The 17453-nt window shown below is 36.4% G+C and overlaps 1 protein-coding gene across 5 annotated transcripts in view; it reads right to left on the reverse strand.

The window, feature by feature from the left end:
- LOC143233706 (peroxidase-like) overlaps positions 1 to 17453 on the reverse strand; it is a 107870-nt gene that overhangs the window by 16575 nt on the left and 73842 nt on the right. For 4 of the 5 annotated variants that reach the window (XM_076470232.1, XM_076470233.1, XM_076470235.1 and 1 more), the window contains exons 2-6: positions 16965 to 17150; positions 14140 to 14231; positions 13381 to 13489; positions 10988 to 11205; positions 10698 to 10868 (exon numbers count right to left, since the gene is read on the reverse strand). In XM_076470232.1, the coding sequence (XP_076326347.1) occupies positions 10698 to 10868; positions 10988 to 11205; positions 13381 to 13489; positions 14140 to 14231; positions 16965 to 17150 (776 nt within the window). Of the gene's footprint in view, positions 1 to 10697; positions 10869 to 10987; positions 11206 to 13380; positions 13490 to 14026; positions 14075 to 14139; positions 14232 to 16964; positions 17151 to 17453 lie in introns of those variants that run through there. The other variant, XM_076470236.1, reaches the window with a different exon arrangement.

The raw sequence follows: 17453 nt of genomic DNA on the forward strand, positions 1-17453 counted from the left end.
GTGCTTTAACCACCTGTTAGGAAATGTGTATCTACCATAATCAAATTACAAAGAAACATAAAATGTCATTTAAAGGACTTAAATAGTATAAAATTACACTTACAGATATGTAGAAATTCCTAGGCCTTATTCTACTAATGGGACAAACAAGGAAATATAACTGGAAATATTATTTGTCAACAGATCCTCTTTTGATAAGACCAATATTTTCACAGACATGAGCCGAAACAGATTTGAACAAATTTGGACATCTTGGAATTTAAATGATAATCAGAAAATAGATGAGTCTTCACACAGGTTATTCAAAATTCAAACAGTACTGGATTATTTCCTCAATAAATTCAGGGCACTTTACAAATGAAAGGAACAATTGTCATTTGATGAGGACATTATTCCATGGAAAGGACGTCCAAGACTCCGAACATACAACCTTGCAAAAAAATGTAATATATGTGGTAATATTTTCATGTTTAAAGTTTAGGGCACTTAATCTCATCCTTCAATTTCATTTTTTCATACATACTGTATTTTGAATCCATACTGACATATTTGGGACAAAAAGAGAAACACTATTTATATTTATAACTGGTAAAATATTGATTCAAAATTATACTCCATTTTCAAATTTTTTTTTGCACACATTCTTTGTAAACACTTTCGAGGTAGACACTTATAATAAGCGAGATGTTTTTTTTAAGTCACATGACACTTATTGCTTTTCGATAAAAGGAACTATAAATTAATGGTTATTAAATAATCAAGTCCAGTGAATTGTAATAGATTTATTCGTGTGTACTTTCTAACTTTATACACTGCTGGCCAAAATCTTAAGGCCAATGATCATAAAGAAAAAGAAAAAATATGCATTTTGCGTTGTTAGACTCAACCAATTTTTTGAGTAGAGATTCGAAATATGACTATAATAGAAGGGAAAATAAAAAACGTTTTTAGCATTTAATAGGGAAAATGTCAACACTATGAAATTAGCCTAAATACTAGCTGGTCAAAAGTTTAAGACCATACTGAAAAGAAGTCCTAAACAGGGTAGGAAATGCTCAACAAGAAGTCTCAGTAGTTTCGGGGAAACAAACAACTTTCATAAGTCTGTTGCGTCTGCCAGTATAATGAATTAATGTAACGTCAAAAGTCGATAATTGAACAAAATAACGTATTGGGGTTTGAATCCAGCTGGCATCGCTCCTTCCTTTCTTTAGGGTATTCTCAAGCGATCATTTTAATTATTCTAGGGATTTGGGATTGGTTTGTTTTTTGTTTTTCCAAATTTCGCGCAAAGCTACACGAGGGCATATGCGCTAGCCGTCCCTAATTTACCAGTACAAGACTGGAGGGAAGGCACCTAAATATTACCACCCATCGCCAACTCTTGGGCTACACTTTTACCAACGAATAGTGGGATTGAGCGTCACATTATAGCGTCCCCACGACTGAAAGGGCGAGCAAGGTTGGCGCGACAGGAATTCGAACCCGCGACCCTCATATTTCGAGTCGAATGCCTTAACCACCTGGCCATGCCGGGCCGCCTACGGGAAGAGGACTATTAGAATACTTCACACACAATCTCAAAATATTACTATACTCTATTTCCCTATTCATTGAAAAACGTAAATAAATGTTGTAAGTTTGTGATATTATCTCCTGTAGCACTTCTTTAAACGTTTGTTTACTTTTAGGAGCATCGTTCTGCTTAGAAGTCTCCTCTAAAGAACAGTTTGTGTAGCAATATTTAACACACTTCCACAATGTTTTCTTGAGATTATCTCTGAAATTGGTAATTATAGTTAACTGTACGTGCCACGGTTCCTTTCCATTAATTAAGCTTTATTCTGGGAGAAGTTTGATGAAAGTTTCTATATCAACAATCAACAACTGATATGACAGTCAAGATTTTTTCACGTGCCGCACGTTTTCCACATTAGCTCGTGAATCAATGAATAAAATGCTCTATAATTATGTTCCATACCATATTCTTCCACAAGTGATGATGGTAGCCCTGTTTGTTCAACATTACACATGAATAAAATCTAGGTTAATAACCACTATAGTGTGACCTGTCGTAGTCTATATAGTCGTGAGCTAATTGTCTGGAAATCTTCTAAACGAGTCGACCACAGCGTTGAAAAAAACAAACAAACACTGGTGACGTTGTATAAAACGTGAATTTCACTCTTTTAAAATATTAGCAGTCCACGTAGTACTTCTACAAAGAACTGGGAAAGCAATCGACAAGTGTTAGAAAATTTTAAGAGTCTAATTTACAGTTGAAGATTCTCTCCTTTTTTACATGACTTCAAGAAACCACACGTTGATAAGTTTATTTTAGGTTCGCTGATATTCAAAAACGTTCACGAGACAAAAAGCACAGCACTTTGTAATAGGCCTTCATGTGTGCATTCGATTCAAGTTGGCTTAATATTCTGGCCCCATGTTAAAAGGTTAGAAATGTTCTTCAGAGTGGCTCGTATTTTTCAAATTAACGAATAAGGTTAAGTAGGACAATACAGCGAGTCAGTAATTACGAATGGTTAAAGAACGAGAGAAAACATAAGCACGGGCTTTCTCACCGGAATGACTTCAACACTTTGAGCTCAACGAACTCCAGTAACACTGTTTGTTTGTTTTTTAAATTTCGCGCAAAGTTACACGAGGACTATCTGCGCAAGCCATCCATAATTTAGCAGTGTAAGATTAGAGGGAAGGCAGCTAGTCATTACCACCCACCGCCAACTCTTGAGCTACTTTTTCCCAACGAATAGTGGGATTGACCATCACATTATAAAGCCCCTACGGCTGAAAATGCGAGCATGTTGGTGCGACCGGGACTCGAACCCTCGACCCTAAGATTATGAGTCGAACGCCTTAACCCACCTGGCTATGCCGGGCCTCAGTAACACTCTCACTGGAATAAATACAGTTTATATAAACTTAATTCTTACCACTAGCCCGAGAATAATTCGGTGTTTTGGTTTGAACTTGAAATATACACAATTAACACATAATTTATTAGTTTGTTTCGAATTTCGCGCAAAGCAACATGAGGACTATCTGAGTCAATTTAGCAGTAAAATACTAGAGGGAAGGCAGCCAGACATCATTACCCACTGCCAACCTCAGGGCTACTTTTTTTTACCAATGAATAGTGGAATTGTCCGTGACATTATAACGCTCCCATGGCTGAGAGGACGAACATGTTTGGAGACAGGGATTGAAACCTGTGATCCTTAGATTGCGATTCAAGCGCCCCAATGACATGGTAATGCTATGCTGACATATTTTACAAAATTGCTTTGTTTGTTTATAATTTAGAAACAGCATAAAATAAAATGTATTTATATGATCCTCTTTACTGTGTTATTATGAGTTTTAATCTGTCAGCAGAACACAATTCTACTTTTACTTGTTCAGTGTTGGTGCTATGTTACTATAGATTTTTGTCAGTATTACATTTCCCACATCCCTTTTTGAGGTGTTTGATTTATTTTGAATTTCGCTCAAAGCTACACGAGGGCTATCTGCGCTAGCCATCCTTAATTTAGCTGTGTAAGACAAGAGGGAAGGCATCTAGTTATCATCACCCATCCCCAGCTTTTGGGCTTCTCTTTTACCAACGAATAGTGGGATTGACCGTCAAATTATAACGCCCTCACGGCTGAAAGGGTGAGCATATTTGGTGTGACGGGGATTCGAACCCGCGACCCTCGGATTAATCGAGTCGATTGCCTTAACCACCTGGCCATGCCGGGCCATTTGAGGTGTTGATGTGTGTTATGTTCATTAGAGTTTGTTTTTACTGTGTTAGTATGCAACTGATTTTATTGTGTTGAAATGTTTTTACTGTTTAATTAGTTTTTCCTGTGTTATTACGTGTGTGGTTTCAGTTTATTTGTGCCGTGTTGTTATGTGTTGTCTCTTCAAAGTTTTGGATTATTTATTAAAACTATTTCTACCATATACATTGCTAGTTTTCCTATAAATTGAAAAAAATAACTTTCTCTTTATTTAACAAATATGCCACATTGGTCTATGTTACCGTTGCGAACCTTGATACATAAATTAGGTTTAAATTAATAATGTTTAATCACATCTCTAGCAGAAATGCAACTTTCGTAAATACAAAGTTTAAAACTGTAGAACAACGTGATGAAAATATTTGTATGATTACATTAATGCGTGATGTGTGTGTTTGAATTCGAGCTTCATTAGTAATTCCAAACAAGTGTTATCGATCACAATGCCATCAAACGGTGTTACCGATAGTATCATGTGAAACGTATTAAATTCACTGATACAAAATTATACTACGATTAGCCTAACATTGATGTTCCGATTTGCGCCCGTTTTTTTCAACGAGCGGAGGTCTATCGATAAAAGTGTGCAAATTAGCATTAAGCACCGTATTCCTTCTGCCGACGAGTTTTATTCAAAGGCAGTTTCGTCTAATAAAAAGTTCTCACAGTTCTCACCAGAAAGAGTTGTGGAATGTTTTACAGATTGGTAAAAAAAATGGATTTAAGCATAATGTAAAAACATAGAGACTCTTAGGCCTATGAAAAATCAGGTTTTCAATAATTAACACACAGTTTTGTAGTAAAAACAGAGACCCCTCGGTCTACTGAAAACATGATTTTCAATCATTGACACACAATTCTGTAGTAAAAACAGAATGAACACTGGGCCTATTGAGAACATGATTTTAAATAATTAAAACAACTTTGTAATGTTAAATTCCTACAGGAAATACCGAGTGCAAAGATTAGAGTTACTTGTTTTCATTTAAGCGTTAAGTCACAAAATGGGCTATATGCACTCTGTATACTTCAGAAATAATGGAGTTTTTAAATCAGAGTTTAAATACTTGTTTGTTTTCCAGTTTCTTATTTCACTTGCGCTTTATTTTTCTCAAAACATCGATTTTTCATTTAAATTTGCCAGGTGGTTAGGGTGCTTGGCTCACAACCTGATGGTCGCGGGTTCGAATCCCCGTTCCACCAAGCACGTTCGTACTTTCAGCCGGGTGGGCGTTATACTGTGATGGTCAATCCTGGTAAAAGTGTAGCCTAATAGTTGGCAATGAGTGGTGACGACTAGCTGCCTTCTCCCTTGTCTTTTACTGCTAAATTAGGGACGGTTAGTGCAGATAGCCTTCGTGTAGCTTTACGCGAAATTCAAAACAAGCCAAAGTACTGCTGGAAATCTTAGCGAATTGAAACTGTAAACTTATCGCTGATCCATTCTAGACTTAACTCGGAGACAAAATAGCAAACATCAAACCCTCTATAATCCTTGTATATAATGGAAGTAATTTAATCAGAAGGTACGTAGATCCCTAATACTTCAAGCCAGTTCCCGCGCTCACATTACATATCGTTTTTTAAGTCCTGCCGTATTAGTCAAACATAATCCTGGTTATTCACTGATTATAGACTGCTTCTGTGAACTTATGTCATATGATATGACAATAAAGCCCAAAGATATCTTATCATGATAGTTTTAATGGTATAAACGCCATATGAAAGGTATATGGAAATATCGTAAGATCATAAGTTTCAACACATCTAAACTATGAAACCAAGAGAACCTCGAGAAACAGATAATATACAATTATTTTGGTTTTTAAGAATTTGACAAAAAGCTATACAAAAGTCGTCCCTAATTTTCCAAACTTTCTCAGAGCACAAGGCCCTCCCCAAATCATTTTATATCCTGATTGAGTCCCCCACACTCAACTCATCTGATCTACAGATGCTATCTTAACAGTATTGTGTATTTTGAGTATTTGCTACGGACCCGTTAACACTTTTCTTCATCCCCTCGACACGAGGGAACACAATTAGTCAATATCAACCCCCCTCTTCTCCTGCTTTTTGTCTAATTAAGAAGTGGGATTTGACCGTTACTGTTTTATAGCATCCACAACTCCAAAAACAGAGCACGTTCCTGTAGGAATAGGTCTAGAACCATGAATCTGCGGCTCTTCACTTTCTAGTAACAAACAACACATTATTTGTTTATTCTTAAGCACAAAGCTGCGTAATGGGATATCTGCGTTAAGTAATTCGCAGGGATCAAATCCAATTTTTACAGCTGATCCACTGGAGGGGGACAAACATTGTGCTTAGATGTTTTTGTTTGCTTTTTTTTCTTCTTAGATCACAGTATTTTACAGGATAGAAACACAAGCTATGCTTGTTCTATTTAAAAGATAGAAGGAAAAACCGTCGACAACTTGTTTGTATCATCAGCTGTGTTCATGTTATCCTTGAGACAAACAGACGAATTCTCATGTATCACTAAGTTGGTCCTTGGTCCATTTTTCCTTGAAAGAGTTAGAAGTTCATATTCATTGCCCTTAACGTCTGCCATAGAAATGACATGAATCATGTATATAACATGCTTTGTACGGGACTCATTGTTTCCAGGTTTCTATTCATTGAAATGCAAGGTATGAATGACGTTTCACAAGAACGGGTGTGTATGCAACACAAAAAGAAGAGGTTTGTTGAGTATATGCTTCATATAATTTTAAAATATTAGCTGTCACGCCTCAAATAAGAAAAACAAGAAACTATTAGATCATATAAAACGTTTATATTACTAAATTAAAGCCTTTTCCTCTAGAACAGATGACATATATATATATGTTTGTTTTTTAACCCATTGAAACAAATTTCATATAGACACACTTTTCTCTTTTAAAACTAAGTCTATAGTCCTCACTAACATAATGTGTAAAAATGTGGCGGATAATGGATGAATGGCAGTGAGGTGACGTACCGGTAAAAAAAATCGAGTTTAATGGAAAGGAAACCGGAAACCTGGGATAAGACAGTGTGTTATGTTTCTCTCCACTTTTATGCTATGAAAAGCTGTAACTGGTTATCTGACCAGGGGTTTGTTTGTTTGTAATTCAGTACAAAGAATAGGCCATCTGTGCTCTTTTCATCATGGGTATCGAAACCCGGTTTCCAGTGTTGTAAGTCCACTGTGCCACGAGGGGAAAGGATTGAATCATTATCAGAGAAATACTGAGCTTTCTGCTGTGTCGAACGTGGGGAATCGTACACCCCATTTTAGTGCCCTAAGTCGGTAGACTTACCGCTGTCCCACCAGGGGAAATTATAGAGGTAATTGTTTGTTTGTTTTTGAATTTCGCACAAAGCTACTCGAGGGCTATCTGTGCTAGCCGTCCCTAATTTAGGAGTGTAAGACTAGAGGGAAGGCAGCTAATCATCACCACCCACCGCCAACTCTTGGGCTACTCTTTTACCAACGAATAGTGGGATTGACCGTAACATTATAACGCCCCCACGGCTAAAAGGCCGAGCATGTTTGGCGCGATGGGGATGCGAATCCGCGAACCTCAGATTACGAGTCGCACGCCTTAACACGCTTGGCCATGCCGGGCCATAGAGGTAATTACATGAAGTGACTGTGCATTATAATGTTAGTCTTAAATATGGAATTATTTATTTATTTTGCAGCATTCGTGAATTTAGAGGTAGGGTACTTTTTACATTGTATCCCTGTTGAGATTTGGTATTAAATTATTGTTGCTTGGAGCAACTTTCGTTTCTTTCAAAACTTAATTGATCGCTTTTTCCTGATTTTCAGAATTATTCAGTTGCTTGATTTAAAATGAAACTTGCATAACTTGATTGCATCTCCGACAGGTGTCTTTTAGAAAACATCTAGTCAAGTGACTTGTAGGAACACTTGAATAGCGAGTTGTTCTGCACGCACACACCCAAAGAATACACGTAGGTGACGTTTTGTACAGTTTCAACGGCAAACAAATTACACAAGCACAAGAAATACTTGAAACTTCTTGTCAAAAACAAATACCGTATCTAAGATCAGTCGTCTTTTTATACGTGCGTATAAACACGATGTACGCCGATGTTTTCTGTACTTTAAGAATACTACGTAAGCTCGGCCCGGCATGGCCAAGCGTGTTAAGGTGTGCGACTCGTAATCTGAGGGTCGCGAGTTCGCATCTCCGTCGCGCCAAATATGTTCGCCCTTTCAGCCGTGGGGGCCTTACGAACAGGATACAAATAGCCCCTTACAAATTTAAAGTACTGCGAATTGTATTTGCGTGACATGGATTTAACAACGTACTGTGCGTCACTCATGTGTGAGTGACGCGGCACATTAGGGTAAAATCATGCCACTAATACACGAGAGACGCGGGAGCGAAAGTGTTAACAAATGTTTTAAGGTTTAGTGATTTTGAACTTAAAATCGATCTAACATTGTTGTTCTGTGATTCAACGTTAAGTCGCCTCAGTGGTTATTACATAACAGTTTGTATATTTTCAGTGCAAGTTTTACTTCTTAGCCTTACAACTGGTGGTCTTGCGCTCTGCCCATCGCATGAAATCGAACCCCAGATGTTTGTGTTGTAAGTCCGTATAGTGTAAGAAAAGAAAACTTTCAGGACAAGAAACAAACAACCAAATCACGCTGGACGAAGACCTTAGCCACTGGGCCACTATGTACGGGGATGGCCACTATGTGCGGGGGATAAACAACTATTACAACGTGTTTTGTTTTTTCTGTTCTTGCAAAACCTAATGTCTGAGGGAGGGTCGAAATTTAAAATTGTTAGTTTGTTTAAAGTTAAGCAAAATGATACACAATGAGCTATCTGTGTTCTGCCCACCACGGGTATCAAAATCCGGTTTACAGCTTTGTAAATCCGCAGATATTCCGTTGTCATTGGAGAGGGGAGTGATTCAAGACATGACAACTCTGATTGCGCTCCGCGCCTTTACCTTTAGGCGCATAATAAAAGTAACAGTAAATCTTGTTTTTGGTCCAAACAGTAAGAAGCTCAAAACTACAGTCGTCCGCCCTTGAACCTTGGAGTCAGTCTCAAACTTATCCTACACGTGCATCTTAGGTATCGTTCAAGTCCAGAACTCAGAGTCCAATAAAATTAACATTTAAACAAATCCGTCTTTAGGTTTGAAATTACATTCTTTTTTTTTTCAAATTCCGGAGTCAAATAATCAGAGTTATTTGTTCTTTTTTAGCCACTTATCAACGTCATCGTACGTTGTCAACACCATATCTTAAGAATAATTCGGCCACGCCCCGTTGTTCCTGTTCTTTTCGTGGTAGGCCTTCAAAACACAATAGATATTTAATTAGCTAAAAGATACGGGCAAGTAATAGCAGAAATCTGATTGTGTCATTTTCTTCAAAGTGTATTCTCGGTTAACCTAGGCTAGACAGGAACAATTAAATCGCTCTAAGTAAGTATAATTAAGAAGTAACTTTCTTCTTTTTCTTTCTAAAAAGGGCGACAGCTATATTTTGCTGCCGTGTCACTGATATTTTAGTACTTAAGCTAAACACGAGATGTCTGCTCGTACTTTTGTTTTTCATACCTCTATTATTTGTGTCCTTATGAGGTGTCACTCATCTGTTTAACAGTGAATGGTATAAAAAATTAAATGTAAATGTCACAATGAGAAAGTATGAAACATTCCGACAAAATTACAATCTTGTGTAAATGAATTTCAAAGGCACTGGCCTCGTAACGCATTCACCCTAATAACCAGGATTTCAATTTGAAGTATTTCCTCGTATTAACACTTCCCTGGTGAAGTCATCTATTGCTATTCAGAGTGGGTTGAGTAGCCTCTAATATATGTGTTTCTCTTGTATTGAGTATCAAGCAGTGGCTGTAAAGCATGTGTTTGGTATTGTGCCTCAAGAACACTAAACATTAGTAATAAATCACATACTAGAGAAGGTTGGTGCCTCAAGGACACTAGACATTAGTAAATAATCACATACTAGAGAAGGTTGGTGCCTCAAGGACACTAGACATTAGTAAATAATCACATACTAGAGAAGGTTGGTGCCTCAAGGACACTAGACATTAGTAATAAATCACATACTAGAGAAGGTTAGTGCCTCAAGGACACTAGATATTAGTAATAATAGTATCCTAGAGGAGGTTGGTGCCTCAAGTACACTAGATATTAGTAACAATAAGAGAGTAGAGGAGGTTGGCAACCCAAGTACATGAGTTGTTTGTATTAAGAATAGCCGTTTTAATCTGAGAATGTTCAAATTGTCATAAATCAGATGTGACTGTTAGAATATTAATCTTTGGCTTGCATCAACTTCAAAGTTTTATTAACGGTACCAACAGATTTGCCCAATTTCATCGCAATGATTTTACGTCAAAAGGTTCTCTTGTTTGTTTGTTTGTTTTTCTTATAGCAAAGCCACATCGGGCTATCTGCTCAGCCCACCGAGGGGAATCGAACCCCTGATTTTAGCGTTGTAAATCCGGAGACATACCGCTGTACTAGCGGGGGGCCAAAAGGTTCTCTTTCGGCTGGCACTTGCAACGCCATACATTAGCACATACAAGTCGTTCTCAGAGAGAGTAGCCCTTTGTAATCAAGCGAAGAAACGTTTTCGTGTTAGAGTGTTTTTTTCAAAACGTTAGTCTGTTGCATAATCTCGAAAACAGTAAAAAACTACTCTAAACTGCAAAAAGTAATAAAAATAAATAAATGAAATGAAAATTACTTCATGCCCATTTTTATGTCAGATTCTTAAGCTTCAATAATAAAAACTATTTACTGGACATCATGCTTTGCATTTTTCTGAGATGGACATTTCGTTGTCATAGTTTTAATAACAAAAAAAAATCTTGCCTAAAGTTGGAGAAGCAAAGGTCATGTCGTGGTCAATCATCTGACCCCAAGCCACCAGGATGTTGCATAACTGTTGGTCATGTTCGCTGACATCATGGTGCATAACAAAACTGATTGCACGAGGTGTTGGTAGTTCAGATCCATCCACAGCACGTCTTGGGACGGAAATACCTACATTAAGTATAAATATCGATACTATTAGCATGGATTAATCGGACAATCTTCTGATCATTAATATAGGTAGTTTACGTTACAAAAAAACATTAAACATTAACAACAGCGCCACCTACCGTCACTGTAAGCTGGAGGGAGATACCTGAGCATGGCCGACCGTGCGCTACCCCATGAAGGGTTCTCCAGATTGTTGCACATGCCCGTCAGAGTCCGGTAACGGCTCAGTTCGCACTTCACCGGCTTCAGGAAGGTAGGACATATCTCTTTCACTGCTGTTTTAGATGTATCAATTTGTGGCAGACCGTTAACAATGGCATCGTAAGACAAGGCATATCTGTGTAAGAAGAGTAATCAGGGAGTGTTAAAAAAGATTATAGCGAATTAAATACATAGTCCCGTCATTGGTAAACACTAGACAACCGAATTAATTACGTAGTCCCGTCATTGGTCAACACCAGACAACCAAATTAATTACACAGTCCCGTCATTGGTCAACATCAGACAACCGAATTAATTATATAGACTCGTCATTAGTCAACACCAGACAATCGAATTAATTATATAGTCTTGTCACTGGTTAACACCAGACAAACTAATTAAGTACATAGTCTCTTCATTGGTTAACACCAGACAACCGAATTAATTATATACAGTCCTAACTTTACCTGAGATCGTTCATATGGTGAGTTTGTTCGTTGTTAAGCTAAAATCTACCCAATAGGATATCTGCGCTTTGCTCATGAAGAATATTGAAGTCCTATTTTTAGTATTATAGGCCCTCGGACTTCTTCCCAGAGCTGGGGTCGACTATTTGTTTGTTTCTTTAATTTCGCGCAAAGCTACACGAGGACTATTTGTGTTAGCCGTCCCTAATTTAGCAGTGTAAGACTAGAGGGAAGGCAGCTAGTCATCACCCCCCCACACACACACACAAACTCCTGGGCTATTCTTTTACCAACGAATAGTGAGATTGACAGTAACATTATAACGCCCCCACATCTGAGAGTGTGAGCATAAATAGTGTGACGGTGATTCGTAACCACGATTTTCAGATTATGAGTCGATCGCCCTAACCACCTGGCCGATACGAATTATTTAGAAACTTTCATAAATGAAACCTACATCTTGGTTGGGATCTGGTATTGTAAATTACGATTTGGTTAAATAGAGCATCATAGTTTAGATATATTCTTAACAAAATATTTTTCATATAAGCTGCAGTATGCGTTTCTTCAAGTTATATCAATTTTAGGTTACTGTTAAAAACAACACAAGTAATACTAATGGATATAAGATCCTTCTGTTGGAAAATTCTTAAGATAAAATAAAAGCTCACCTTTTCCTTGGCATAATATTTAAAATGGGGAAAAAATCTAACAGCACTTTCGTTAAAATCAATTTATAAGGAAATCACCAATATCTCATAAAATAAAAGCCCCAAGAAACTTTAAAAATATATCACCCAATTTTTTCTAACGAGTAAGATAAACATGTTTGAAATTTAGAGTAAAATAAACGAATACAACATTAAAAACATTATTGAGGTTCTGAGGCATCCTTCGTGTCTAGAATCACTCAATAGAATACAAAAATAGCATTACGTTATATGACTATGAATTCGAGGTCCTAAGGTTTGAGATCCGTTCAGAAACAAATTTCTGTGAGCTTTAGGAGACGTGATTATATTATAACACTAATGGTCAAATCCTACTAGCTGATTACAGTAGCCCACGAGTTGATGGTGAGTGATGTTGTCTAACTACCTTCTTTCAAATTATTCTCTTCAAAATTAAGGACAGCTAGCACGGATAGCTTTCGAACAGTTTTGCGCAAAATTCCACAAAAACAAGAGCAACATGTTATTGGTCCTCTGCATGCGTTCTTCTTCTTATTAAAACCAATCTATTTTGTGCCTTGTTATGAAGGCATTCTACTGGGTGCCTGGCACACATACATGCTAGTCTTGTTTCAAGCTTCATATACACTAGCATTTTGCGGCTGCGAACATCTGTTTCAGTTTAGGATTTATTCATATTTAGGATTGCAGCAAGCCCGAATTGATAGATAGTAGTTGTCTGCTTATGTTGTGGACTACTATCTTGCTGTTGCATATGTCCTTGAAACATGCTTTGGATGAGACTCCACATTCTACTAATGAGACTTGTAGACAAATCGCAAGTCTTGCTGTGACTGGCCGAATTCCATTCGTCTGATGACTCTTCGTATAAATGAAACATACAGGTGTCTTCTTTGAGGTATGACCACAATTCTTATATAACCATGAACTCTTTACGTTCTATAATTCATTTCAGGAAAAAGAGAGGCGAAACCAATATACATGAAACAGGCTAAAATGACCAATATGGAGTCAATTGTCCACATAAACCAGTGGAAAGTTATCACCTTTTTTTCAAATAAAAATTCAGTAATTTAAAATTATTTAAGATGTGTACATGAAATACTTCTTTGGAAGCCTTATGTTAATAAAAAAAAAACAACTAGAACTTACCGCTGAGCAAGGAGTCGGGTTGCTTCTTCTAGGACCAGAGCAGCCGAAGCAATATGTTTAGGTTTTGGCAGGTCAGAAGACAGCTGGTGAATTTCTCGATGTGGATGACCTGAAAAAACTCACAAGTTTAAATCGTATACTCCTTACTTTTATCCAGAGTTACGTACTTTATTACTGTTTCTGTGCTGTGAATTATGTTTTATTTGTTTTATTAAGAAAGTTGTGGCGAAATTTTATCAAATTGTTTAGGGTAAGCTTTAAAGATTCGTTGAATAATAATACTCCTCTAACAATACATATTATTTTCATATTAAATTTTATAATGTCTTGCTACAAACCTATAATCATTCAGTACTCGAAGATAAGTTGATATTTACATCGTCCAAAATAAACAAAACATTTTCGAAGCACACACACATAAGTCCGACGTTCTCATAATGAAACTTAAGTTTAACTTACCAATGGTTAAATAAATAATAAAACTTATTCATAATTAAAAACAACGCAACCAAATCATGACATAACTTAGTTAATTCTAACCGTGGTTAACCAAAGAATAAAACTTACCCGTAATGAAGAACAAAATAACTAGTTGAAAATACAACGTAATTCAACTTACCCGTGATAAAATACGAGTAAAACTTACCCATAATGAAGGAAAACACAACTAGCTAATGGTGGAACACACTTCAACCTACTCATGGTAAAATATACAGTAAAATAATACATCGTTTCATAATAACCACATATTCTACTTACCTACGTGTCTGCGTGCCTCGTGGATAGCATTGTTGATGTCGTCATAAGTAATACAGAGTTCTCCTGCGGCACTTGGTGCTCGTAACTTTAAACTGTAAAAACAGAGAAATATATCAATATTTTTATTAAGATTCCTGCGGCTGACTTGCACTTTTCTCTTCATTTGTCTTTCTTTACTTCCTACATTTTTATAATGACTGAACTAGTCTGGCTTTGGAGTCTGAATGTTCGATTTTCAGATGAAAGTGTTATATTTGTCTTCCTTACCAAAACATTTTTTAGTAAAGTCGTAGTAAATTGGGTAATATGAATGAGAAAATATACGTTGTTTTAATATATATACATATATAGGTATTTGTAATAACATATAATTTTCGTTTCAGATTATTTGATAAAACCCTAACAATAGTTGATTACTGAATTTTCATTTCTTGTCACGCATAGTAATCTTAATTCTTTTTATATGCGAACTCCATTGTTAAGACAATCTTTAAGTATTGTCATTTTAGTACGACTACGAGTCTAAGAGAAATAAAGCTATTTATATATGCAATCTAGATGAAGGTGATATGTTGATAACTACAGTATTCAGGTGGCCGCAATTTCAAGAAATAACAACCGTAAAACGTAATCAGTAGTTATTCAGCTAAGCCTATATGTTATTTTTGTAACTCCTACGTAACAAAGTATTTGAATGGCCGGTTGGAATGCACGCCGCTCATACGAAATGTGAACTCATTTTTAATCTAGATAACAGAGTGCCTTCTAATTGTATTTGTTTTTTGGTTTTACTCACCTAACTTATTCTCTTTTAAAACGATAACCCACAGAAGTTTGGGTGAACCATAAAAAATTTTACCAAGGTTCAAGAACAGATGGTTTATAAATACAAGTCGTCCCAATTTTTATGTTCATCTTTTCTTGAACACTTCTATTTTAAGATTTAAAAAAACGTCGCGTCATCTTTAAGGGTAAAATAACTGTGTTAAAAACAACACGATCTGTGTTCTGAACACAAGTTTGGTTTAAAAATAACATACTCATTAGGTACTAACAAAAACACTAATGTTTCGACTAATGCCCAATATCGAGTTTTATACATTATACATACATATAATAATATTACTAGTAAATCAAGGTTATAAAATGAAAAACCAAACACTGTATAAGGACAGTATTTTACGAATTACCCTAAACTATGAACGATTTGTCTGTTTTGTTTTTGAATTTCGCGCAATCTGCGCTAGCCGTACCTAATTTAGCAGTGTAAGACTAGAGGGAAGGCAGCTAGTCATCACCACTCACCGCCAACCCTTGGGTTACCCTTTTATCAACGAATAGTGGGATTGATCGTCACATTACGAGTCGAACGTCTTAACACGCTCGACCATGCCTAGAACGATTTGTCTTCACCATTATTTTACTCCTGACCGGTTTAAACCGGAAATCGTCGTAAAAATGTAGCTTCACAACACAACAATGTGTATAAAAAAACACAATTTTATACTGAAGCCAGAACGCCATTAATGTTGTTAAAAAGTACACACACACAAATAAAACAAAATAAAACTGTGTATATCGTTAGAACAACCAACCGTATAGTATGTAGTTCACACAAGCATGTATTGGAGGACGTTTCTTTCGAACTAGAAACCTTTTCATTCGAACTTGATTTGAGATAACCTGTTAACGTTCATTGTCATTTAATTAAACAAATAGCGTGATGAAACCTGAACTGAGAAGTAAATAAATCGTGAGACTTCTGTTTGTCTATCACAGTGGACAATCCAATAAGATACGTGCATTACAATAAGTTGTTATATCCGATAAGGTAGTAAAAGGTATTGGCTCAGTCGACGGGAGTTGGGGCACGTCGTGTGTTTATGTCAACAACGATGCACGCACGCCAAGTTACCGGGTATTGTAAGTCGTGTGAACGTACGAGTGCGTGTGTTGATTTAACTCATGTTAAATAACGGTAAGATTTCTCACTCGAAAGACTAAGTTTACTTCTAAAAGGTTAAAACACGTAACAAAGAGGACGGTTTTATTCTCCGTCTAAAGTCTCCAATGGCCAAATCCAGTTCTGTAATTTTGATTAGTGGGTAAAGATCATTAGGTTCTTGAGTTTCTACATTAAAGGAATATTTATTTATTTATTCATGTGAAGAAACTTTTTTCACACGTTAAATATAACAACTCTCCATACAGAAATAAACCAAATTTAGATAGCTTTATAATGGAATTTTTAAAAAACCCTAGTAGCTCATCGGTAAGTCTGCAGGCTTACAATAATAAAAATCAGATTTCGATAAACGTGTTGGGTAGAATACAGATAACCCATTGTGTGGCTTTGTTTAGAACAATGACCAACCAATCTTCAAAATTCTCAGAATTCCCTTACGATTTTGCCTTCTAAGTGGGCTTGGAAGAGAAATGAACAACTGCGCATAAACATTAAAAATTAAAAAAATAATAAGTTCTCCTAACTAGAAGAAAAAATATAGTGAAAGAAAAACTATTGAATCTTTTTTGTTGTTGTTCATTTTAAAGTCTTTTCAACAGTTTCCACGTCAATACCCAGCTACCATTCTACGTATAGGAGATGTGCTGAGTTTCGACGAAATCGCCTCCTGGTGGTTCAGCGATAACATTAAAGGATTTTAACATTAAAATTTCGAGTTCGAGATCTGAGAAGCGTACAGCACATATAGTGCGTGCATTTTTCTCAGCTTTGTGCTCAGCCACAGTAAACAATCCAATGAAATTTTGCTGTGATTTTTGTTTTTATTTATTTTATTACAGTCGAAATTTTTTGTACTTACTTAGGAACGAAGTTAGCTATATACTGCAAACCTCCACTGTCAACAAAGTTTGATCCTACCCTTGGAGATCCAACTATAAAGGCACAGTTAGGAGCGAAATTCTGTATCAGAGGTGTCTGTTTCAGAACAGGAAACACTATGCCAGGCTGTCCAACTGTCAGGAGTGACGCCACCAATACGAAATACCTGAATAAGTAAAACAAAATAGACCTTTTTATAATGTAAAACTCTGGAAAGCCGCGAAAGTTAGCGAGTAATAAGGAGATGACTTTTAGTATGTAATGTATTTTTATGTGATTAATTATATATTGGTGGATAACTTTCAGAGACAGCTCTACGTGAAGAGTTAAGACAATGACTCTCCTGAACAGCATTGTTTTACGATAAATGTTTCAAACGTCTTACACCAAATCTGTTAAACAGTTTCAAGATTTTTATTGCAAATTTATTAAACAGTTTCACCAGTTTTACAGTAAATCTGTTAAACAG

Source organism: Tachypleus tridentatus, chromosome 12 (genome assembly GCF_004210375.1).
Source record: "Tachypleus tridentatus isolate NWPU-2018 chromosome 12, ASM421037v1, whole genome shotgun sequence".
Classification (NCBI taxonomy): Eukaryota; Metazoa; Arthropoda; class Merostomata; order Xiphosura; family Limulidae; genus Tachypleus; species Tachypleus tridentatus.